Genomic DNA, 24,689 nt, shown 5'->3' with positions numbered 1-24,689 from the left:
AATCTCCATCTTTCTACTAACAATCTCTTTTACTAAATTTATTATAGAAAACTAAAAAAATAAATTTTTGAAAAATTGAAGTGTTATTTCCAAAATTTGTACGCATTTTATTAATTTTTACATTGATAACCAAGTCTTTTATTTTATTTATGAATTTTTACATTATAAATCATGTAATGTGCTATTTTTCTTACAGTTGTCAATAATACATTTTAAATTAGATAATATTATAAAATATTTGTAATTTGTTATGATTTTTCTAATAAAATAATTATTAAATGTAAACTAATAATTATAATTTCAGTATATAATATTATAATTAGTGAGGTTGTAATAATTTTGGATTATAGTTAGTTAGGCTGTAATAGTTTGGATTTTTTTAGCGGGTTAGGGTTCTTCGCCAAAACGAGATTTTAATGGCCATTCTTTCATTGATTAGTCTACTCTTTATAATAGTCCATATATAATTATATATTTTATCCATGATAATTCTATGATTTTTCTTTTATGTGATGCAAATTTAATAGTTAAAATAAGTTCATACAGGGAAAGAACATCTCAATATTCACAAATTGATAAAAAAAATAGAAGTTAATAATGTAGTACCCTCATTTTTTATTGGATTCCTAAAAAACAACGTTTATAATAAATTTTAATAATTTTTTCGAATTTTTTTTAAGCTTTAATCCGACCGATTCAGCCGATTCGATCCGGATTGCCGATTCACCGATCCAAATATGTTTTTGAGGTACCTAATCCGAGTCACCGATCCGCTTATATGGATCCCCTAGAGGGTTTTCGTATGGGGCACCCTACTTTAGGGTACCTATTTTTTGTGAGCTCCAAATAGGCAGGTAGTCTTTTACTTGATACTATACAGTGAGCAGTTTCCAAAAAACAAACAATTTAATACATGTAGCATACTAATGGAGCCAGGTCCGAACCTCATATCCCATCTCTGTCGTATGTAGCATGCTAGCCGAAATCAATATTATTAGGATAGACTTGCTAATAAATTAGTGAAAGATTTGGTCTAATCAAATTGGTTCAACCACTTAGATTGGATTATAAAAAAAAGTATCGAAAAATAAATAATTATCTCAACCTATTGTCTCTCTCTTGGTATCAATCCCAATCTATTGTTCCTCTCTCTCTCTCTATGGCAACAACAGGTATCATTTCTGCGTGATAACTCCTCTGGATCGAGTTCATGACTGATAGGTTTGTGGAGTGGGCTCTTTCATATCCCTCAAAATTCAAATTCATCTTGCTTTTATTTTTGGGAGTGGGAGAGTGAGAGATTTATGCAAAAACTCTGTTGAGATATTATTGGAGTTAATTATCGAAAGAAACCATTAATGGGCTTTACAAATGCTCAAGTACATTAGCTTTGTTGTGGTTGGGGGCAGGTTTCGAACACGGGTAAATTTAGACTATAAGAGATACCAAAAGGGACAGGTTTTTATACTTCTCCTACTGCGTAGATGATTTATGCTTCTTCCTCCATCCAAGCGATCAATTTAGATCAAATGAACCACTGGCAGTTCGATATACATCCGATGCTTCAAAGTATTTTATTTTTATTTTTTTCTACAAATTATATGAATATGTAATTTAGTAAGTGTCATCATCTCAAAAGGAACGACCCAAAAAATATATTAAAAACAATGTTTGATAAAAATATAATGACCAAATACCCCTTAAAGCTTTCAAGGGTATTTTGGTTATTTTATTTTATTGAGAATATTTATTTTATATTTTTTACCGGTGCAACTTTATTTTGGTTATTTATTACGACCAAAATTTTGTGTCAAAATAGTTGGTAGAAAAAATAAAAAATAAAATAGTGTAGAGACATAACATTGTGATTGGAGTCATCTCAGCCGTCCATTCAAAATGGACGGTTGGAGAGAGGGAAGCATATAAGTTTTATGCAATAGAAGAAGCATAGAAAGCTTGCCCATAATAAAAAAAATGAGTTTTCAACGTAATATAGCCCCAAATGTAGACTATGTGGTAATACCAAGTATTTTTATGATCCTCTAATTTCAAATTTATTTCCTATAAAAATTATCTCCGACACTTCCTTACCTTTTAATAGTTAGTTGATTATAATGACCTTGGAAGTTCATCCAATGTTATGAAAGTTGGCTCAGGCCTCGGACTTAGTCCTGGCCGAGTAGTGTACATTACTAAAAAAGCTACAATTTTTTTTAAAAAATAACTAAAAACTAAACTAAATAGTAAAGAGCACTAAAGTCTAAAAATTATGAAAAACATATAAAAGATGGAATTTGGGGGGAAAAAACTTACCTATAACTAGAAACAATTCAGAAAATTCCAAGACAGGATAAAAATAGTGAGAATAATTAAAAAAAATTCATAAATCAATCATCAAAATGATCTAGGAACATATTTATACATGATTTACTAATAAAATACAATTTTATGAATTTATTTTTACTTTTAAAATTTATCGAGTTCTTACACTACTATTGAAACTTTAGACTTTCAACCGGGATAAAATTGGACTAAAAATAAATAAAAAATAGGTAGGTTTTCAATGTAATATGGCCTCAAATATAGACCATGCCGTAATACTATACTTTTCTACTGTTCATATGAAAATTTCCTAATTTCAAAAAACTTTACTATTAAAAATTACGTTTAATTTCTGCCATTTGTTACCTTTCCTTAGCTTTTAATACTAAGTTGATTACAATGACCTTTCTTCCAATGTTATGAAACTCTGCTCCAGCCTTGGACTCGGTATTGGCTTAAGCCGAGTTAGTGGTCTTGAGTAGTGTACATTCCTAAAAAAGCTACAAATTTGCAAAAGAAAAATGTTTAAAAAGAAAAAGTAAAAACTAGACTAGGCAGTAAAGGGCACTAAAGCTTTAACATGAAAAATTATAAAAATTGGAATTTGGTAAAGAAAAGTTACCTGGAAATAATTTAGAAAAGGGTGCGGTTTGTATAGATCCGAGGCTCCAAACAATCAAATTAGAGCCCACCTTCAAATAGTGTCGAGAAATGTAGTTTCAATACTGAAAATCTTTGTGATAACCTTAAAATATATTTTCATCTTTAATTATAAAATTTAAAGCTTAAAAAATAATGTAGATCATGCAGATCTATGAAAACTTGAAAATCTTGAAAATTGTCGATCCAAAAATGCTTTACAAGATTCACTATTTCCAAAACTTGAAATCCATTTCTTTTATATCCGTGCACCTTGATGTGGAGATGATCAATTTGAGGATATTTGGGCATCAAAACAACCTCTTCTTGAGAAATTTTTGTTGTGGGCTCTAATTTGATTGTTTAGAGCCTCGGCTCTATATAAACTATTTCCTTTGGAAATTGGAAGAAAAGGCAAAATTTCAAAATAGAGCAAATGATTAAAGAAAAAAGTTCATAAAAATCAATGGTCACAATGATTTAGTCACATGTTTAAACATTGCTTACTACAGAAATTTAATTCTTATAAAGTTGTTTATATTTTTAATTTACCGAGTTTGTACACTACTTTTCAGCACGGCAAGATGCTAAGTACAGTTACTCAGCCAAGCCTGAATCGACTCAGGCAAGTTCCTAAACACGCTGGTTTTCCCTGTGTTTCTTGCTTATCTTTGAATTTTTAATAGGTTCCTTCACCTATGTACTCCTCTCTTTCAGATTAACTTGACTGGTACTTTTGATTTAATTTCTCCAAATTCACATTTTGTGTTCCTTCATCGTTCAGTGGGAATCGACATGCTTTTAATGCTTTGCTGTTGCACTTGCTGGTCCAAAAACCAGGAAGACACTGATAATCTGGGTGACCAACTCAACAGAATTGATGAATTTCTTTGCAACATGGAGAAGCTCAAGCCAATGAGGTTCTCTGCACAACAGCTCAACACTGCCACAGAGAACTTAGCCCACATGCTCGGTGCAGGTGGTTACGGGGCAGTCTATAAGGACACATTCCCAAATGGTGCTAAAGTAGCAGTAAAGGTTCTGAAGGGAAGCTCTGACCAACGAATCGAAGCGCTTTCATGGCAGAGGTAAGCACCATAGGAAGAACCCACCATGTCAATTTGGTGAGGCTCATTGGCTTTTGCTTCGAAAATAGCATGAGGGCTCTCGTGTACGAGTTCATGGAGAATGGCTCACTAGATGGGTTCTTGTTCAGAAACACGGAAAAGATCTCGTTTGATAAGCTTCACGAGACAAATGAGATCGCACTGGGGACAGCGAAGGGCATAGCGTACCTCCACGAAGACTGCCAGCAAAGGGTAATTCACCATGACATTAAACCTGGAAACATATTGCTCGATCAAACCTTCTCCTGGATTTTGGTTTGGTGAAGCTTTGCAATAAGAGGGACGCAACCCATGTGACCATGACAAAGGGGAGGGGGACCCGGGCTACGCGGTGCCCAGTTATTGATGCCATTCCCTGTTACTCATAAGTGTGATGTCTATTGTTAGGGGATGTTGTTGTTTGAGATTGTGCGGAGGAGGAAGAATTTGGAAGTGAGTCTTCCACAGAGCCAAGAGTGGTTTCCTACGTGGGTTTGGAACATGTTAGAGAGAGGTAAAATGGAAGACATGATGCAGAGGTGTGAGATTGAGGAGAATAGGGTGAGGATGGTCATGGTTGCTCTTTGGTGTGTTCAATACAGGCCGGAACAACGTGCATGTATGAGCAATGCGGTAAAGATATTATAAACAATGAAGAAAATGTGTGGGCTTCGGCCTTTGCTTTGTGGTTTGGGGATTGATGGTTTCAGTAGTGTTTGGGGTTCAAGTCCCACTGCTGACCCCATCCCTGGCCCCCCCCAAAAAAACAAAAAAAAAAATCCTCAAAAATATTGAAGCACACTTCACTATATATTTTGGTGTGCAAATAAGCCCCATTAAATGTTCTGCAAATATCAAGCAAGCTTCTTTTAAAAATGTGAGTTGTTTTAAGTTTTTAACTTCCTAATGCAGGAGATAATTCATATCCTCTGGATTTCATAGGCTTTTAAGAAGACACCACACACACACCATGATCTGTTATTGTTCTGATCTTATTAGATTTGGGAATTAAGACTCATGAAGGCATTACTACTATTCACTTTCAAACGGTTCGTAGGACCTGTGTCGTTGTGGGTGGCAAAGCTAGGGACTCGACATTTCTTAAAATTTTACACATTTATTTCGAATGGGAGCGTGCACCATAGACCTTGGAGTATGCATGATTCATATGACAAAAGAAGCTTCAAAAGTGTGATCACACAAGTTTGGCATGAAGCATGGTCCAGCCACATGTGGTGCCATGAGAAGTACCTTTAGACATTATCCTCGGTCACCATTTTTATGAGAATATACAATATGATTATTTACTTTTGGTACAAGAAGGCCAAATCACCATTCACTAGTAGACGTAAAATAGGGCAACAAGAGGTGTACCATTCACAGGACTCAAAATCCCAAAAAATTCTCTTCAACTATATAACATACTACAACCACCAGATTTTATATGTGATAGCTAAAGGTGATTATGCTCTTCTTGTACAAAGATAAACAGTCTTATAGCATAGAATCCTTATTTTATAAGTCCCATAGCACCTTATCTATTTAATGTATTTGTTCAATCCCATGATCTATGTAAACAAGTACTCCCGGGCATTTTGTGTATTCTTGGGTGATCTTTGATATGTAACTTGCGTGGCAGGCAATTACTTGAATCATAGAGGAAGCAAAAACTCCCAACAATTTCGTCCCTTTTGCTATGGCCTTCATTTATTCGCAACCCAAAAGCTCAAACTATTGAATCCATATCCACATCTATGGGTTCGATAGCTTTCCAATGGTGATGGAGGATTTCAGTATAGAAAGCATGAGCTTCCACTCAGTAATCTAGCTATCCTCCCTAGTATACCCACAATCCAATGTTTATTGAACAGTTTGAGATTAAACAATGCAAAACCTGTCCACTGGTACACAAGAATGAATGTCATAATCAAATGGTAACATTTTGTTAACCTACATGTATTTTAATAATTTAGAATCATATCACATTTCCCAGTTTTTATCATATAAAGTGTATATGAACTTTCTGATAAAAATAAACCTAACAATGTTGATTCTTCTGAATATATAACCTAGGGAAACTTAGCCCATCATTCTTTGGCTACATCAAGTAGAAGAAAATGTATGAAAACATTTAAGCATCATCAATTAAGTTCCTGTATAAAACACCAAGCTCGGCCAGACAAGAATTTCACCCATACCAAGGGTCAATAATGGCTCACAGAATTTAGAAACTCGCCTCCTCTGTTGTAGGCCGCCGCAAGAAATACCTCAAACTATTAACCAAAACCTGTACAAGGGCAACCGTGTTTGAGAGAGAGAGAGAAATAACACCACATAAATTGCATTTCAGGTGTATTAATCAGATTGATTTTATAAGTGGGCAAGAGATGCCAATTAAGACTTGGACTCGTTTACCTGTTGCAGAGGTTTGGAAATGGCTTTCCCCCGATAACTAACATGAAATTTGGCTTTAGCAAGAAGCCCCTACAGTTAGTAAATGAGCCTCGCTTTAAGTCGTAAATACCAGGGATACATACATATGCGTATATGTACAAAGACACATGCTCAGATGTATACGCTTACCCGCAAGAACACACCCATACATATATGTACAAACAAACATGCAACACATACACATGCATATATAAATAAATAAAACATACATATATATATATATAAATGAAAAATTAAAACAAATCCAATTAAGAGATTGAAACCTACCTCGGTATCAAATTCCCCTGATTCAACTGCAATATTAATCTCTGCGATAACTTTGACAATTTCTACCAGTAACCCAGGCCGGTCTGCAGTTTCTACATGAAGCAAGCTGGGAAAGAAGCAGCATAATTCACTTCATTGCCAATGAGTGACGCAAAGTAGAATGAAGGTCTTTAGAATACCAAAAATAAATTCCGACACAATAGAAAAAAATTCAAAAATTTATAATAAAAATAAAATTTAGCGTAAACAGGGCAGATGGGAAAATAACAGTGAGAACCAGTTTCAAGGAAACATTTTAGAATGCAAATTTGTTGTTGGAATACATCTCTGAGCTGAAAGAAGTGTGGATATATTTAAATAATTCTTCAAATTGTGTCACTAAATCTGGCATTGCAGCACAAGGTTAAAAGTTTCAAGCATGGTACAGAAACAAAAAGAAAAAGAAAGTATAATTCTCCACAAACCTTCGGTTGGGACCATCATCAAATATGTTTATCTGGGTCACAATATCCACATCAACCTGTGGAAACAAGAGGGTAAATAATCAAGTTCGTGTGTAATATTTAAGAACAGAGAACCAGATAATTATTTTCCCATTAGAACCAGATAAATACTTGGGCCGAACCTGTATATATTAGTTTCCTATTTGCAGTAGGTAGGTAGAGCTTGTAGTCTATAAATTTGTGAATGGAGATGGCTCAAAACTATTACTAATTCCTAAGGAACTCGATAGTGTTCCAGCCACTACTGTTGCTTCCCTATGAGAGCCAGAATGTGTGCGAGATAACTAAAATAAGAAATAAGAGAGAAAGAGGCCACTTTGGTAACATCTGTACAATGGTAGACTTGTTAAATTGGAAGAAAGTAGCATTTTATGCCATGCAGAAAATTTACCAAGCTGTCACTAACGTCCTTAACAGAATTAAAGAAGCAGGTTTCCTTCATTCAGTTCCCTCCCTCTAGGTCAGCCTCCTCAACACAGAGGGAGAGAGTGTGGGGCTCTCACCCTTATAAAGAGGGAGGAGAGAGGGAACAGATTAGCTCTATCTTTGGGAAGCATAGGGAAAGTCACATATGTAAAACAAAATAATAATAATAATAATAACAACAACAATAATTAAAATAATAAGAATAATAATAGTAGAGGTAACAGTAGAAGTAGTAGTGGTGGTGATGGTGGTAGTCGTGATGGTAGTAGTAGTAATAATAATAAAAGTAACAACAACAACAACAATAGGAATAACATGCTACAAAAGAAGATAAACCAACACAGTTAGCGGACGTTTGGCAAACACAGGTGTGTGAGTAACTACTGTAACTGCTAGCATTTGCAGTTTTTTTTTTTTTTTCACTTTGGGAAATATTTTGAAGTTTATATATTTTAGCAATTAAAAGCAACACCACTAGTACTAAAATGAAGAGAAACATAAAAGGGGTTTGAGTTGGGAGAAACAATGCATAGTTACAAAATGACCCATGCAGGAACGATGCCTTGTAATGAAATAAGCCACGCAATAATGATGTATCGTTACGGAATGAGCAGGGAAATTTCCTCATTGAAGGTATATATAATAAATGATAATATAAATCAAAATATGCTGTTTAAAGTAACCAGAACCTATCCTGCCCCAACTTTGCACCCAGTTTGACCAATTGATATCCTACGTTATTCCGCATCCAGTTTGACTTCAATAAAATTGATAAAAAAGTATGCATGTGAACAGAAATAAGTTGAAGAAAGTGGTTGATAAAATATCTTATTAGGCATGACAAGTTGACAAGCAGAGGTGGGACAAGGCATGAAACAAACCAAGAACTCCTTGTGGTGCCTTAGATTTGTCAAGCACTCCATCAAAAAAAAGAAGGAAAAATAAAATTGAGCAAGGGACAAAAGCAAGCTTCTGCCACTCCCCACTTTTTACTTTCAGGAAGAAGGTGATATGTAGTGAAATGGAAGTGCTGATCTTGGACTGATTTCTGACAGTAAACATATTTCCAAAGGTGCTTCCATTAGCTAAACATTCTCATCCAAAACCTTGCAAATATTCAAATTTGACATTCTAATCTACATTGTCGATAAGTAAGGCACCCAATGCTGTACATCATACACATTGAAGCTGAAAAAATCTTTCTTTTGTTACACACTGACATTGAAACCCAAAAGCCTGAAATCCAAATCACGAAAATCCTAATTAAAAAAATGCAGTACCCATAATGACAAACTACTAGAAATATTTGTGATTCAAATTACATGCAGCTTTACCTTCTGCTTTGGTGGCGAGATTCCAAATGTCTCTCCCAGTGCCAATTGTGCACTAGATTCCTAGATCATAAATCATGGTTATTTAGTAAATTTCTACCCATGACAACAAAAACATAAACTTCAAGGCAAATAAACATATGCTTGGCTAATAATTCTCTATTATTAAAGACATATATCAACCAAAACCTCTGAATCATATTTTACCGGGTGATACTCAAGTAAATTGTTAATAATAGTCAGGCGTATTGCTTCTAGCAACTCAGGATTGTCAATTTTCCGTCCAGTATCACTGCAAAAACATTTGCACAATCATACTCTTCAATAAAACTTAGACTTCTAACTAAGAGTTTTGTTAGCATGCACATAATACAGAGTATTCAATGAGCACAAAAAAAAAAAAGGCAGAAAGTAAAGGTTTAGCTCCATGCTAAATATGTCTTGGACTCTGATTTGAACAAACAGTGTCCAAGCTGGCGTAAGTAGAAACATATAAAGCACAAACATAACAGGTATGCAAAATTCTATAGTTGTGTTTGAGTTGTTAAATAAAATTTTATATGACCATGTACTATTTCTCTTTTTTCTCATCTTGCCAAAATTGCAAACAAGATAATATTTGATCAAAATGATGCATAAAATCCAAATTTAAACAGAGAGTATATAAATTTAAAACAAAAAGAGGAGAAAACATTTGTGAAACTTTATTTTGGGTAACCAGAAGCCTGCTGCTACATAATTTTAGCATATTAGCAAAACATACATGAATTCATAGATTGCACAAAGGTAACGAATCTTACGCTCGAGTGATTGCAAAAGTGTTGTGCTTGCCCGAAGAATCCAAGAAAACATTAGCCTTCACAACATTGAGTCCCAAGTTTTTCAGGGCCTGCATCTGCACCAAATACCACCAATATTACCGTGGTCGATTTCGATTGAGAGAGAGAGAGATTCCAAATTGAATTTTTCATGTGGAAGAAGGTGTCATCATACTGTGTCAAGAAGGGTGCCAAGTCGATCCCCAAAAGTTATCTCCACAACTGTGGCATCAGGATCTGAATCTTGATCTATTATAACTTTCGGAGTAGGAGTTGTATCTGTCTCACTAGAACTTCCATCCTGATAATACCTCATTAAAGTTAACTGAACATGCATCATACCCAACATATTCATTTCACACAAATTTGATAATAATTTCGTACCTCCACAGCTGCAGAGGTTGCAGCTTGGATTCTAACAACTTTATAAGAGAATCTGAAAAGAACCCAAATGCATAAACTATAAATCCATTCTCTCAGTAAGTTATAAGTTAACCAACTAGAGAGAGAGAGGAACTGGGTATTTAGCAAACATGAAATAGAGGTGTTCTATAACACAAATCGCATGTAAAAGCTTATAATGGGCTGAAATTTCAAACCTTGAGAAATTTTCTACCTGTTATGTGATGATATTGGGCGTGTTAAATAACAGAGAAAATTGTTGGGTCGACCTTTTGCAAATGAAACATGGCGACTTGGGGGGAAGCCAAAAAGAGTGCTATGAATCACAACGGCCTCCATTTTCAAGAATAGTAGAGACAAAGAACAATAGAGTTAGAGAGAGAGAGAGGGCTCCTTTCTTAGAGAGAGAGAGAGAGAGAGAGAGCTCCCCTTCTACCAAAGATGGTACAATCTTGGAAAAAACCAGACAGAAGGGTGTTCACAGGGCTGAGCCTCTCGAGTTTGGTGGTCCCTCGTGAAACCCATTTGCCAGATCTCTCTCTGAAAAGAAATCGAGCCGTTGATTTTCCTCCACCCCTTCTGTATGCTATCTTCCAATAAGGGTATCTTAAAGCAAGGCCCTGCAAATGTCCTTTGGAGATAAATCCCAGAAAAATTTTTGTTTTCTTCTCTTGTGATGATAATGGTGCAAACATAGGGTGGTGGGGTGGTTTTTCCAATCCAAGTCCACTTGGGCACTACAGAAGAGAAAAAGTGTCCTCAATTATGGAGAGATAAATTGATGCTTTAGAGAGGGGAAAAGTTTATACAGAGCAGAGGCTCTAAACATTGAACCCACTTTCGAAAATTTTACTGGAGGTTGTTTTGTTGCTTAAATGTATTTAAATTGATGGGACTTAAGAAAAAAATGGATTTTAAGTTTTAAAATTAGTGTATTTTGTAAAACATTTTTTTTAGACCGTTAATTTTTAAAATTTTTAAATTTTTAAATTTTTAAATTTTTATAGATCCGATCAAACTACAATATTTTTTATAATTTTAAATTTTATAATTAAAATAAAACTAACATATAGATTTTCAATATTAAAACAATATTTCTCGATACCATTTGAAGATAGGCTCTAATTTGATTGTTTAGAGCATGGGCTATATACAAACCAAGAGAGAGAAATTAGTTGTAGAGAGAGACAGAAAGTGAGCCAAGGACAAAAGCTTTTAGGTGTACCCCATTCTCAGATCCTAACAAGTTTCTAAGTTGCAGGTTGTTCATTGCCGTGAAAGTTAGAGGCTATTGTTAATGTAGATAATATCCAAACTAGCCTCAACGCCGTAATTTGGGAAAATTGTGAAATTCAATTTGGTGCAGCATTTAGGCCCATTTTGGATGGCCCATTCCTAATTTCTAAGCAACCTAATTGTTACTAGAAATACATAGCATCCAAACTGGGCCTGAATGTCTCAACTTAAAGAACGAAAGTATTATAGAATCCGATCAATTATAGAAAACCTCATCTTGGAAAAAATAATAAGATAGCAAAAAATAAACATTTTTGTAAAATTCAAAGTTTGCATGAAATTTTTTTAATAGGAAAAATTATGTAAATATTTGTTTTAGTTTATGTTATTATCAAAATACTGAATATTTTTCATTATTACTGATATGTTTGTTTTTTAGACTTCATAACAATTTTTTTTTAAAAAAAAAGAGGAAACTACCTATTTTCGGTTTTTCAAAAACCGAAATCGGTCTACCTTCGGTTTTTGAAAAACCGAAAATGAGTAGTTTTTCATCTTTTTTAAAAAAATTGTTATGAATTACAAAACACGAACATATCAGTAATAACGGAAAGTATTCGTTATTTTGGTAATAGCTAAAACAGATGTTTACGTAATTTTCTGTTTTTAATATCCCTCGAAAAAGGGATATTTACATTAATTTCTCCTAATATATGTTATTTAATAAAAATATAGTTTCACCATGGATTCATCCTGCCGCATCTCCAAAAATGGTACAGATTCATGAAGAAGTGAAATGAACGCTGCAATAAAATTTCAAAAATAGTATTAACAAACTTGAAACTTATTTACTTTTTTGATATTGATGATTACATGGTTGAGATTATAAACTCTGGAAATTTAAAATCTAATATTCATCTAGGAAATACATTTCAGAGAGAGGATGCCTATAAACAAATGAGTCCGCCGACATATCAAAACGTCACTAATGTTTTTTACATGTTTTGGATTTCAAACTCCAAAAATATCAAGAACTAAAGGCATCCTTGATACACCAAGTTTTCTCCTTTTGTGGAAGAATTGCATGATACAAAGACAACAAACGTAAGATAAAATATATGCAAATTTGTGATTCCATTCTTAGAGATCATTCAGGATCCATTATTATTTGGGAGATAATCCCAAAGCCAATATTTGTTCACGATTGTTGGCTTGGGCAATTGCAAGTGTGATTAAATGGATGGTTGGATATCATCCAATTGTGTGGATGGTTTAGCCCTTTATGAGAGGATTGGTAAACTGTTGATAAATTTGGATTTTATATTTATACTCCCTAACTGTTTGGATTGGACCACCTGAACAACCCGTTCATAATTATGAAGGTGACTGGTTAGATTATTGGTTGGTTAAATTTTTTTAGGGAAGTGCTTGGTTGGATCTAGGGGTGGGACTTGGGTTGGGTCAACCAGTGGACCTGACGATCGACCTGACTAGGTCGGTGTCTGGATCAAAATTTTGAACCCGATAGATCGAGTTGCAGTCCATTTGACTTTGACCCAATCGGGGTCGGATCTGGTCTGGGTCTAGTTTAGATCTTGTCAGGTCGGATTGAGTCCAATTGGGCTCATCCCAACTTGGCTTCAAAAAAATGGATCGGTGACTAGATCGGCCATCTAGAGAACGGGTCCAGTTTGGCAGATCAATGGTTCGGAGTGAACCAACCAATAAAAAGTTTTAGAAAAAAAAATTAGAGAACAAAAAAGGCTTAAAAATTTTAAAAAATAAAAGGTGGGTCCGGTTTCTAAAGGGACCGGCTGGTTCCTAAAATTTTGGAGAATTGGGGCAACCCCTCTCGTTGCCTATCCAGATCAACCAATTCAAATCTGAATCGTCGTTTTTTAAACATTGATTACTATAAATATAATTAATAATATTAAATATACAATATAAAATTATATTCATTATATATTTTTTATTTATCGACCCATATCTTACCAAACCCAATGATACTTAAGTTCATAGTTGGTCGAAATCCAACTTATAACTAGTAGGTAGAGCATTTCTTTTAGAAAGAAAAACATGAAGCCTTCTTTTGCAAATAAGAAGAAGAAAAGAGAAAGTCATCTTCTCAAAGAGAGAAGAAATATCATTTTTTTTTAGAGAGAGAGAAAGCGTCAATAAATGAAAAGAAACTTATGAGAGAGATGAACAGCCGAAAAAATAACCTTCAAAGATTTCTTTTAAAGAGAGAAAGAGCCTCATTAAGAAAAAAAAAGCCTAACAGAGAGAAGAACCTCGGACAATATGACTTAAAGAGAGAAAGTCTCTAGAAGAAAGTCAAGAATCCAATAAACGTTGTTTCTTAAAAGTCCATTGTAATCATTAAGTTAATAGTCGACTTGATCCCGTTCCTGGAAGACAATTGTAATTGGAGTCTATATTTTTTCGTTGACATTTTTGCTTCTATTTTAATCTTTTCACTAAAAAAAATCCCACGCCATGAACAATGATCATCAATGGAATCCTCGTTTCAGTCAAGAATAAACTTGGCCAGGTCGCCAAAAGACGCCTTAAGAGATAGGAAAGCTCTCCCTGCAACTCACCACAAAATTGAAAACCTCAGCCTTCTCCAACTGTCTCTCTCTCTCTCAACAGTTTTAGGCTTCTTTTGCTTTTTTTATACCCAAATTTCAGCGATGGGGAGAGAGACACTGTGATGAAGGGCCTGTGAAGAGAGAGAATATGATGCGGACTGCGTTGAGGTAGAGCGAGAAAGTCTGTAGAGAAAGTGTGCCCCCAAGAGAGAGGGGTATGCCTGAAGAGAGAGAGCGCGTCTTTGTCATTTTCTTTCATGGTTGAGATTTGAGTAAAAAGGTAAATACGAAAAAGAACAAAATTGAGTCTAGGGTATGATAGTAAAATTTTTTGGAGAAGATGTCTACAAAATTCATTTTTGGAGCTATCTATAATATAAATAATTTATATAAAGTTGCAACCTTAAAATATAGAATTCTAAATGCATCTCAAAAATCTATCGGAAAAAGTTATTTTAACGTTGAAAAACCCTACAATTGATCCTCTCAACATCTAGATATATGAATATGAAAGAAAAAAAGATTTTCGAGTTCCGAAAATAGTACATCTTGCAACACATTATCTAGACTGTCTACTTTCAAGATTTTCATATGTTTATAGATTTACTTGATTTTAACCACTTTTGAAGTTTAAAACTTTATAATTAGATATAAAAATAGATTTTCAAATATTTCTAATAATTTTTTACGCCAAAATTACTTGTTGTGATAAAATTTGGAGATGCACCTTAATTGGATCGTTTAAGATTACAGCCTTATAGAAACCACATCCATCATTTTTTCCTTATAAAAACACAAAAATAGTTAGGATTTGGGATATTTGAAATTCAACTTTACTATTCATTTGAACTTTTCAAGAGCTCAAATATCATAAATCTAAGCTCAAAACCCAAACTAGTTTGGGTTGGGGTTGTTCGAGGAAGATTGGAAAAGGATTTGAGTAATCAATTAGCACCAAGCATGAATGCGAGATGATCGGCCACAAAGTTTTGGGTATGCTTCAATTTTTCAATTTAAATTCATAAATTTTTTTTCTTCACTAAATCAAATATAATTGATTAAAACTCCATTTTGTATATATTTTTATCCTTTTATTATTATTTTTTTTTATATTTTTTAAAACTATAAAAAAGGGACATGTTCTATAAGACAACTGTGAGGTCAACTTTGCTTTATTGGGTGGAATGTTGAGTGGTCAAGAAACATCATATCTAGAAAGAGGATGTTGAGATGGATGAGTGGTAAAACAAAAAAAGATAGAATTCAAAATGAATATATTCGGATGAATTTAGGTGTGGCTCTAATAGACAAAACGATGAAAAAAATAGTTTTAGGTGGGTTAGCTATGTGCTGTGCAGATACAATACAATACATGTTAGGAGGTGCAAATTAGTTCAAGTAAGAGGCTTAAAAAAGACAAGGATTAGACCCAAAAGGACATGGTTCGAAATAGTGAGAAAAGATACAGGGACGTATGGCTTCACTGATGGTATGGCCACCAAGATTTTTGTAGCCGATCCCAATTATGACCCATGATAAAACGAAATGGTGGATCAAGATTTGTGTGGCCGACTCCATGATAATTAGAGAAACACTCTTATGATGATGATGTTGATGCTGTTGTTCCCATTTCCTCGTTGATCCATCATTTGAAAAGTACGTCGTTAGAGTGTGTGCGGCCGTCCTTTGGCTCTAAGCTCCGTACCTTTGACTGCTTGTTCGCATTGGATCTCAAGTTCTCTATTGCACTCCCAGAACAAGTTTTTTTTCACCTCTCCCTCACGGTACTTGTACGCCATCGGTCATTGAGGAAGACTTAAGATTATAGGATGGTCCCCCTTTCTCACGTAAAAGCAATCAGAATTCGAACACGCCGCCGTTTTACTAGGAAGGATTGAACTATGGGAAGGAATCTACAAAGCTATCATCTTCTTTGGCCAGATCTTCCAACCTTTTCACAATTCCCAAAAGCTCTATTTTTTAGGTTTTTCATTTTTTTAAGCTAATAACAGCAATTTTATTCTTATTCGATGTATAATCTTATTTTGTTTTGTAATGTTCTGCTTTTTCGGTTTTTGTGAATTTTCAGATGTTTTACAATTTCTACTGAATTTTCTTCTTGGCCCTTTTCTTATCACTTGGGCAAGTTTGAGTCAACTCACCCGAGTAGCTCAGCTAGTTCAGTTACCAAGCATGTTGCGGGAGCCATGTTTTAGAACACTAATGGCCACCACAAAAACACTTGCGCAGGACATGATATTTTTTTTCTTTTTTCAGAAACTATTTTTATTTTGGGTAAATAAGTGGGATTTCGGCCCCTTCCCTTTCCTCATTAATAAGATAAGAAAAATGCGGTACAGTTCATGGTTATCTTAGAGTTAATAGAGATACTTGCTGCATCATATGAGAGCGAAAAGATTTGAGAGTTACTGTACTATGCACATTTCCCTTCATATTCTCAAGGGATGGTATCTCCCTAAACTCATTTCTATTACATATCCTTCTCTTGCTTCAAATTTGATCCAGCTTACCAAGACCTGTAATGGCTTCGAGAAACTCAAGGTCAGATTCCAAGGCAGTCATGTTCTTGGGAGTGAGACTCAGTGCCACATCGATGCTCCCCCCTCCTTCCCTCCCGGGGTAAACTGAATTTTGCCATCATATTTGTTCGCATTTCCGCTTCGAACGGCAAGGGGTCTCCCCCATCCGAAATTATTCTGGTACATGGGGAACCGAGGAGAGCTCCCCACCATCATGCTGAAACTGTCGAAGTTAGTGAAACGGTACAGTCGCGGCGCCTTCATCGATGCTTCCAGATGCCTGAGCACGCTTGCTTCACTATGTTCGGCAATGGCCTTGTGCAGCTGCGATGAAGCCCATGCAAGATCCCTGTTAAGTAATTCCCCCACAGGGGCCAAGCCAAAAACAGCTTGGAGGGAGTTACCAAAGTATTGGGGAGATAATGGATGGGACACCCTGTGACGATTTGAGGCAGCTAGCCGGCATCGAGTCATCAATCTGGCAGCAAGCCACGAGCCCGTGTCACGGCTCGCCACAAGTGCGCTGCAAGGGCTTGCAACGAAGAGATTTGCCATGATCTTTCCTGGTCCTGGCACTTGTTTGCCCTGAGCTTGAGCAATTCCACATCCAGAGCACTAAAATGAATGAACTTCTCAAGCAAGAGTGGCTGCGTGTATCTCTCGAGGTTGGCCTCTGAGAGGTTCAAGGCGATGGGGAGGTGGCCTGGAAACCAAGGCTCCATTACTGGTGGCTGGGAGATCTGCTTTGAGCTTCCTTCTCCCCGCATTTTCTCAGCCCACGAGTTTAAAAAGTTCGAGAAGGTTGTTCCATCGCCAGCAGTGTGGTTTAGGGAGCACCCAATGAACAAACCATCCGCAAGCTCTGTAACCTGGATATAGACACCGCATTAGAAATGTCACCTCCAGATCATAAAAGTTCCAAAAATATATGTCTATAGGCTTTGCGTGGTCTCTTCTATATATGGAAAAGTCTTAAAAAAAGCTTATAGAAAAAAAGAATAGTGTTTCGTTTAGCCACGGACTTGTTATGGCTGTGGCGGTTTATTGAATGGATACGCAATGGACGGCACAATGTCCGTGATGCTTCCGTGTGAATTTTTTACCATCACGGACCTAGCATGTCTATGACGGTACCAACACGGACATGCTAGGTCTGTTACGGTCTTTTTATCAATGCTGTCCAATTTTTTCGGATGGTGATGAACCTGTAGGTGAAATCACTGTAGCATTTCACCTATAGGCATTATGTACTCTATATATATATATATATATATATAGGAAAACGCTCACGTATGTCGGTTCTCGTATACAAAAGTGGTGCGCTCAACGGCACAGATCATATCGTCTAGTTTAAACAGTTAAGACAGACTTAAAAAGTTCACATTTAAAAAACGTGATTCAGGTACCCGACACCCCTGTTTTTCTTAAAACCAACATTTTCTCTCTTGTTCTCTCTTATCTCACTCTTTCTCTCAGCTCCACCCTCTCTCTCTCTAGAGGTCCGAACCTCTCTCTCTTTCTACATGTCAGAACCTCTCTCTCTCATTCTGCGTATGTCCTTGACGTCTCAGAAAAAAAATGCCTTTAGAACTGTTAGAGAGAGAGAGAGAGAGAGAGAGATTTCACTGTATTGTGACATTGGAGAATTTCTGCAGTTCGGACAGCACTAGTGGCCCTGATTGCCTTCATGCCCACTGATCCTGATGGAGCTTTGGGTTCACTGGACTATGGAAAGGAAGAAAGACGTGCTCTTGCGATCACTATATTCATGAATTATTTGCCACTGAACATTTGGAAATTTGTCACTACCCTTGATTTCAAGTGGCCTTTGGGCGAATGGCATGATGCCCTATTTGTATGGACCTATATTTGGGGAGGTCTAGTGTTCAAGCCTTTGGACGCTGTCCCTCAAATCTAACTGAACGAATCTAATTGTTTGTCTCTGTAAATACCCATCAACAACTTATCATTCTTTGAAACACTTTACCCAACAAAATATCATAAACAGGAGAAAGCACCCCTACCACCTGAATTGTATCTCTTGTACATGCAATGTATGCTGGTGTGGCCCATTAAATCATGTGACCTTAACATGAAAAATATCCAAGCTTTCGCATTAAACTATCCTGCCATTTCATTATTCAAATAACAAATTGATCACACTATGGCAGTTCAGTTTTTGGATTTAATCACAGTTCATCATACGGCTTGCCCATGGAAACAATACATTAACAGTAGAGAGAGAAAGAGAAAAAGAGTGAGGTGGAGCTGAGAGAGAGAGTGCGATGAGGGAGAGGATGAGATGAGAGAGAACGTGAGAGGAAATGTTGGCTCCAAGAAAAACAGGGGCACCCCATTAAACGAAGCTTTTTAAAGGTGAATCCTTTGAGCCCATCCAAAAGGAAATGTTGGTTCCAAAAAAAACATGGATGTCTAAGTACCTGACACCCAATTAAATCGTGAATTTCAAATGTTAATCCTTTAAGCCCATCCTAACCGTTTAAACTATACGAGATGATCTGCGCCGTCAGGCACACCACTTTGTATACGCGGACCACAAGCGTACATGAGCATATATATATATATATATATATATATATATATATATATATATATATATATATATAGATATATATCGGACTGTCTATAAAAAATCATTTATGTTTTGTACATGAATATCACATTCATTCTCTCTTATTAAATGTCAAATATGATGGTTTGGAGTGAGTCACGAAGTTCGAAAATTATTTTTGGAGCTTTATATCTGTCTAATGACACTTTTACAACTACTAATTTTGAAATTTAAGGAGCAGAAGTGATTGTGACCTCCATCTACGTAAGATAAATGTTTTCTTTTTTTGTGTATCGAGAGATCGAACGAGAGAGGGAAGAAGGTTACCTGAACAACGAGCAAAGGTAGGCCATACCCTTCATAGCTGATAACAAAATCGAGGGCAAAAAAGGACTTAACAGCTTGGGAAACATAGGGAGTCGAAACAACATCATCAATTGTGAGGTGAGTTGCTCTGGCATGGATGAAATGGGTGCCGGCGTCATTGCAATGGATGTAGATCAAGCCGTTAGCATCTGTGGCCAGGCGCCTTGCCAGAGAGAAGAAGTGCGAGAGGCAGTCGGCAAGCGAGGCCTTGACGGCATCGAGCACAGAGTGAATGGACAAATGGGGCTTGCCAAAGAGGAGACCGTGCTGGATATAGTGGGTCGTAAGCATGGCCAAGTCCCATGGTGTGAGGTCGTAACGCTCCACCAGGGAAGGGTGAGAAGGGAAGACAGTAGAGTGAAAGGGGGCTGAGGCCGCTGGCGACATGGCCACTCACACTCTGCAAGAGAACATAGGGAGTCCTACTTAAACCCATAATACACAGCACAATGAGATGCCACCGATCGAAACGTGGATCACCCTTCTCTGAATTAGCTAGAACGTGGATGGCGTGATTTCAAGCCATGTGATACAACTTCCGTGACGAACCATGTTGGGTGGTGGGGTGGCAATGGATTGGGACCGGGCCTCATATCTCGATTCGATTTAAATAATATTATTATATAAATAATATTTTAAGAGAAATGATCCTATAGGACCCTTCGTATGTGTAGGATCTCAAACGATCACTATTAAATTTGGCACGGATCTATAGAAAAGTCAACTCTCACATCCATGTGATAATTTTTTTAGAGATTCATGCCAATTTTAATGATAATCCTTTGAGGTCCTACACACATGGATAGAAGAGAGTCCGATAGGATTATTACTCATATTTTAATAATATTTACTTAATATTTAAATAAATGTAACTATATATTTTTAGTTATAGTATTTAAATAAGGGAAATTGTTTATATAAGGTTGCAACCTTAAAATGTAGAATTATATATGTACCTCAAAAATTTATCGGAAAAAGTTGTTTTAATGTTGAAAGACCTTTTAATTGATCATCTCGACATCTAGATGTATGAATGTGTAAAAAAAAATATTTTGAGCCCCAAAAATAGTACATCTTTCAACACATTATCTAGACTGTCCATTTTGAAGATTTTCACATGTTTATAGATCTACATGATTTTAACCATTTTTGGAGTTTAAAATTTTATAATTAGATATGGAAATATATTTTTAGATAATCCTAAAAAATTTACACCAAAATTACATGTTATAATAAAATTTGAAGGTGTGCCTTAATTTGAATGTTTAAATTTGGATTTTATTTATACTGCCTAATTGTTTGGATTGGACCACTTGAACAACCCATTTACAGATATGAAGGGATTAGATAGATCGTTGGGTTGGTTAATTTTTTAAGGAAAGAGCTTGGTTGCATCGAGGGGTGGAAATTGGGTCAGGTCGACCATTGGATCTAGGTTCGTGTCTGGATCCAGATTTTGGACCCAACAAATCGGGTTTGGGTCCATTTGATTTTGACCCATCCCATGTCGGATTCGATCTGGGTCTAGCTATGTATCAAGGTCTAAAATAATGGATCGATGACTAGATCAGGCATCCAGAACACCGGTCCAATTTGGCAGATTAGCAGTCCGAATCGGTGATTCAACCAAGTGAAACGTCCAATAAAAAGTTTTTTAAAAATATTAGGGAATAAAAAATTGAAAATTTTGAAAAAATAAAATATGGGCCTGGTTCCTAGAGGGAACCGGCTGGTTCCCGATATTTGAGAGAATTGAGCCAACCCCTCATGTTCCCTATCCAGATCGCTCAGTATGATCTGGATCATCATTTTTTAAAATCTAATTACTGTAAATACAATTAATAATTATAAATATACAATATACAATATACAATATATATTATATTTTTTACTTATAGATTGAGACTAGATCCAACCCGATGGATCACGTCTAAGTGGATCAAGTCCGTCCAACTGATAACTAGTCGGGCCCGGACTTGACCTGACCCGTTCCCACCCCTACTTGGGTCTAGCATTAGAACCTTGTCTAGGTTAAGCCCAACTTCAAGGTGTCCCACAATTAAAGGGATGTCAAGGAACATTAAAAGCAAGATCCATATAGAATCGACAAATTTCAAACTATTTTGACCTCAAGTTTCTATTCCACCGCATAAAGAAATGTATATTTGTTCCCTCGAGTAACCTACAGCTGTGAATTTTCCCCCTTTAAATCGGCATGCAATTTCATTAACTATCAAAATTGATGTACATGTACGTTTGTATTTACAAAAACTTCTCTTCACAGGTACAAAATCCAAATCTGATTACTGTCATTTAGTTTCACGTGCCCAATGTTTAAGCAAGACAATCTTTTCTCTGTACACATGGTTAAATCATCATCGGTCGAGTCAACCCCATTGAGCCAATCCCAATTAGTTGGGGTAAGCTAATTGGGATCAGCTCGGCTGATGATTATAGAGATGTAGCAAAAATTTTATGTTGGCTGTCAACCTAATACAACACTCATTTCTCATCCAAGCTTAAGACAGGCAACGGCAGATTCTATACACATGGTTAAATGTGATATGCAAATTCCGGGCCTTAGATGGACTCTGTTACTCTCCTCTTATTGAACCGACTGAATTTTTTTTATCCTTCGCAATAATCAATTCCGTTCAATCATTTTAAAGTTTTAATCATTCCAAAACTATTCTACATTCTGCCTAACTTGTAGAGCAAGTTTTGATTGATCCTAAGTGAAAATCTCATTTCCCTAAAAATGTAGCACTCCATTAACTCCACCCATGACTGCTACCATCAAATTTCAATTCCAGGCAGCCCATGGTGATTCCCAGACATTTAACATTTGATTTCCTGTTCTCGAATGCATAGCTAGAATATTTCCTTGAATTGGTAGCCAAATCTTTACCACTAACTCCACTGGTTCCTTCGGGTGCTTCGACCATGCTAATGTGGTTGCCATAAGCATTACTTTTAGGAGCTGAGAAGATAAAGCCATTTATGAAATTCTGTATCATTTTTCTCTATCCATGATATTCATATTCTTCCATGAATTCACAAAGAAATACATGGCTAAGATTTGAAAAGTCTCAGCTCCCACCATTATATGGGCCATTTAGTAAAACAGATATCAGAGGGGGCACAAAGATGTTGTGCGCGAAAGCTCTAAACCCGATGAGTTGATTTTTGGCAAATAAAGCATAAAAAAAAAGAATCGACAAAAACAAACAATAAGTAACAAGCAACAAAAATAAAGCAGGAAATAAATAACAGAAAAAAACACCTGGATTTATGTGGTTCGTCATAGATGTGACTACATCCATGGGTGAAAGCGATAGATATTTTTCACTAAATCAAGGAAAGAAAATTACAAGACAACTTGCTTGAGAGAACCAGAGGCTCAATCTCCTTCAAAGCCTTCTTCTCTACAATTTTTTCTCTTTGAAAAAACCCCCAAAAGTTTCTCTCTATTTTTCTAGATCTTTTTCTCTCTCTAAATAACTCATTGTATAGAAAAAACAAACCCCAAAGAGGTATTCTATGGACTTTATCTTTTCCCATAAAGTTAGGAAACTTAACTTTATCTCTATCTACTTGTGGACCTAAAGTCCCATCTTAATCTAAGTATGACTTATCCATAAATTTAGATCCTATATAATAGGCTCTACCCAAATAAATAGAAAATCTAAATTAAAGAAAACCAATCCTTTAAAATTAGGGATTCAAGAATTCCAGATAAATATCAACAAATATTCACCTTAGTTTGAATTTCAAAAGAGATTTCCATCGACCTTCGTTTCCACACGCACCCCCATAGGTGCTTACCTTGGCAACACATTAGTTAAGTCTAAACATAGCTTAAACTTTTGTAATGGAATCACATTTGTCAACATATCTGCATCATTCTTCTTAGTATCAATCTTCTGTAATAAGATATCACCATCAGATATGATCTCACGGATAAATTGGTATTTGACATCAATATGTTTCATTCTTGCATGATATACTTGGTTTTTGCCAAATGTATTACACTCTAACTAGCACAATAAATAATAGTTTCATCTTGTCATAAGCCCAAATCGCTTACAAGCTCCTTAAGCCAAATGACTTTTTTCACTGCCTTAGTAACTGTCATGTACTATGCTTCAAATGTAGACAAGGCAACTACAATTTGTAGCATCGACCTTCAACTGATTTAAGCTCTTACAAGTGTAAACACATAACCTGTAGTAAATCTCTTACAGTCTAAATCACCTACAAAGTGAGCATCAACATAACCAACAACCTTATCACCAAACTTGTTATCTCTAACAAATACCAGACCCACATCTAATGTACCCCTTAGGTAGCGCATAATACATTTTACTGCATGTCAATGCTCAATTCCTGGATTAACCATATACTTGATGATAACACTAATTGCATGAAAAATATCTGATCGACTGCAAACCATTGCATATATGAGGCTTCCAACTGCACTCGCATAAGGAACACGTGACATTTTTTTTTTTTCAGCATTTGAACTTGAAGATAATGTTGCCGACAATCTGAAACGTGCAGCAAGAGGAGTACTCACGAGCTTTGAATTTTTCATCCCAAATCTAACAAGGACATTCTCAATGTGCTCCTTCTGAGATAGCCATAATTTATCCAACTTTCGATCTTTACGTATCTCCATACCCAAAATTTTCTTTGCTAATTTAAATATTTCATTTCAAATTTTCTGGAAAGCTGAGTCTTCAATTTACTGATTTTTGAAGAATTCTTCGCTGCAATAAGCATATCATCTATGTAAAGCAATAAATAGAAAAACGAACCATAGTAAATCTCTTAAAATAGACACAATTGTCGTACTTACTTCTGACATACCTGTGTCCAATCATGAATGTATCAAAGTGCTTGTACCACTACTTAAGAGACTACTTTGGGCGGTACAATGATTTTTTCAGCTTGCAAACATGGTCCTCATTTCCTTTAACAACAAACCTTTTTAGCTGAGTCATATAAATTTGTTCTTCTAACTCTCCATGAAGGAATGCAGTCTTGATATCACGTTGCTCTAATCCAAATCAAACAATGTAACCATCGTTAGCATTACTCGAATAGAAGTGTA

At 35.8% G+C, this 24,689-nt stretch overlaps 1 protein-coding gene, 1 non-coding gene and 1 pseudogene across 3 annotated transcripts; 1 reads left to right on the top strand and 2 right to left on the bottom strand.

The window, feature by feature from the left end:
• Positions 1-3,254: 3,254 nt before the first annotated feature.
• LOC18435549 (G-type lectin S-receptor-like serine/threonine-protein kinase SD2-5) lies at positions 3,255-4,956 on the top strand (annotated as a pseudogene).
• Positions 4,957-6,007: 1,051 nt separating this feature from the next.
• LOC18435548 (ACT domain-containing protein ACR11) lies at positions 6,008-11,029 on the bottom strand. Of its 2 annotated transcripts, XM_006845591.4 has the most exons (10): positions 10,483-11,029; positions 10,251-10,302; positions 10,042-10,167; positions 9,849-9,943; positions 9,256-9,340; positions 9,052-9,111; positions 7,253-7,308; positions 6,789-6,894; positions 6,483-6,551; positions 6,008-6,354 (listed from the first exon to the last, which is right to left on the bottom strand). In XM_006845591.4, the coding sequence occupies exons 1-10, from the start codon at positions 10,605-10,607 to the stop codon at positions 6,292-6,294; spliced, it is 837 nt and encodes a 278-aa protein (XP_006845654.1). In that variant the 5' UTR covers positions 10,608-11,029; the 3' UTR covers positions 6,008-6,291. The 2 variants fall into 2 exon arrangements, with proteins under 2 accessions (XP_006845654.1, XP_088709089.1); XM_088852963.1 differs by lacking the exon at positions 6,483-6,551.
• Positions 11,030-16,609: 5,580 nt separating this feature from the next.
• Positions 16,610-19,963, bottom strand: LOC105420756 (putative acetyltransferase At3g50280). Its single transcript, XR_016045155.1, has 2 exons — positions 19,538-19,963; positions 16,610-17,507 (listed from the first exon to the last, which is right to left on the bottom strand). It is a non-coding gene; the product is annotated as a putative acetyltransferase At3g50280 (transcript).
• Between the last annotated feature and the right edge of the window lie 4,726 nt (positions 19,964-24,689).

Source organism: Amborella trichopoda, chromosome 12 (genome assembly GCF_054954075.1).
Source record: "Amborella trichopoda isolate Santa Cruz 75 chromosome 12, AtrichopodaSantaCruz75HAP2 v2.0, whole genome shotgun sequence".
NCBI classification, from domain to species: Eukaryota; Viridiplantae; Streptophyta; class Magnoliopsida; order Amborellales; family Amborellaceae; genus Amborella; species Amborella trichopoda.
Note: the sequence above shows the minus strand (reverse complement) of the source record. Positions and strands in the feature narration are given on the sequence as shown.

Coding starts and splice junctions, on each gene's coding strand:
- LOC18435548 (XM_006845591.4), bottom strand. CDS start 10,607: ATGGAGGCCGTTGTGATTCATAGCACTCTTTTTGGCTTCCCCCCAAGT. Junction 6,895..7,252: donor GATGATGGTCCCAACCGAAG/GTTTGTGGAGAA, acceptor CTTCTTTCCCAG/CTTGCTTCATGTAGAAACTG. Junction 6,355..6,482: donor TTTCCAAACCTCTGCAACAG/GTAAACGAGTCC, acceptor GCCCTTGTACAG/GTTTTGGTTAATAGTTTGAG.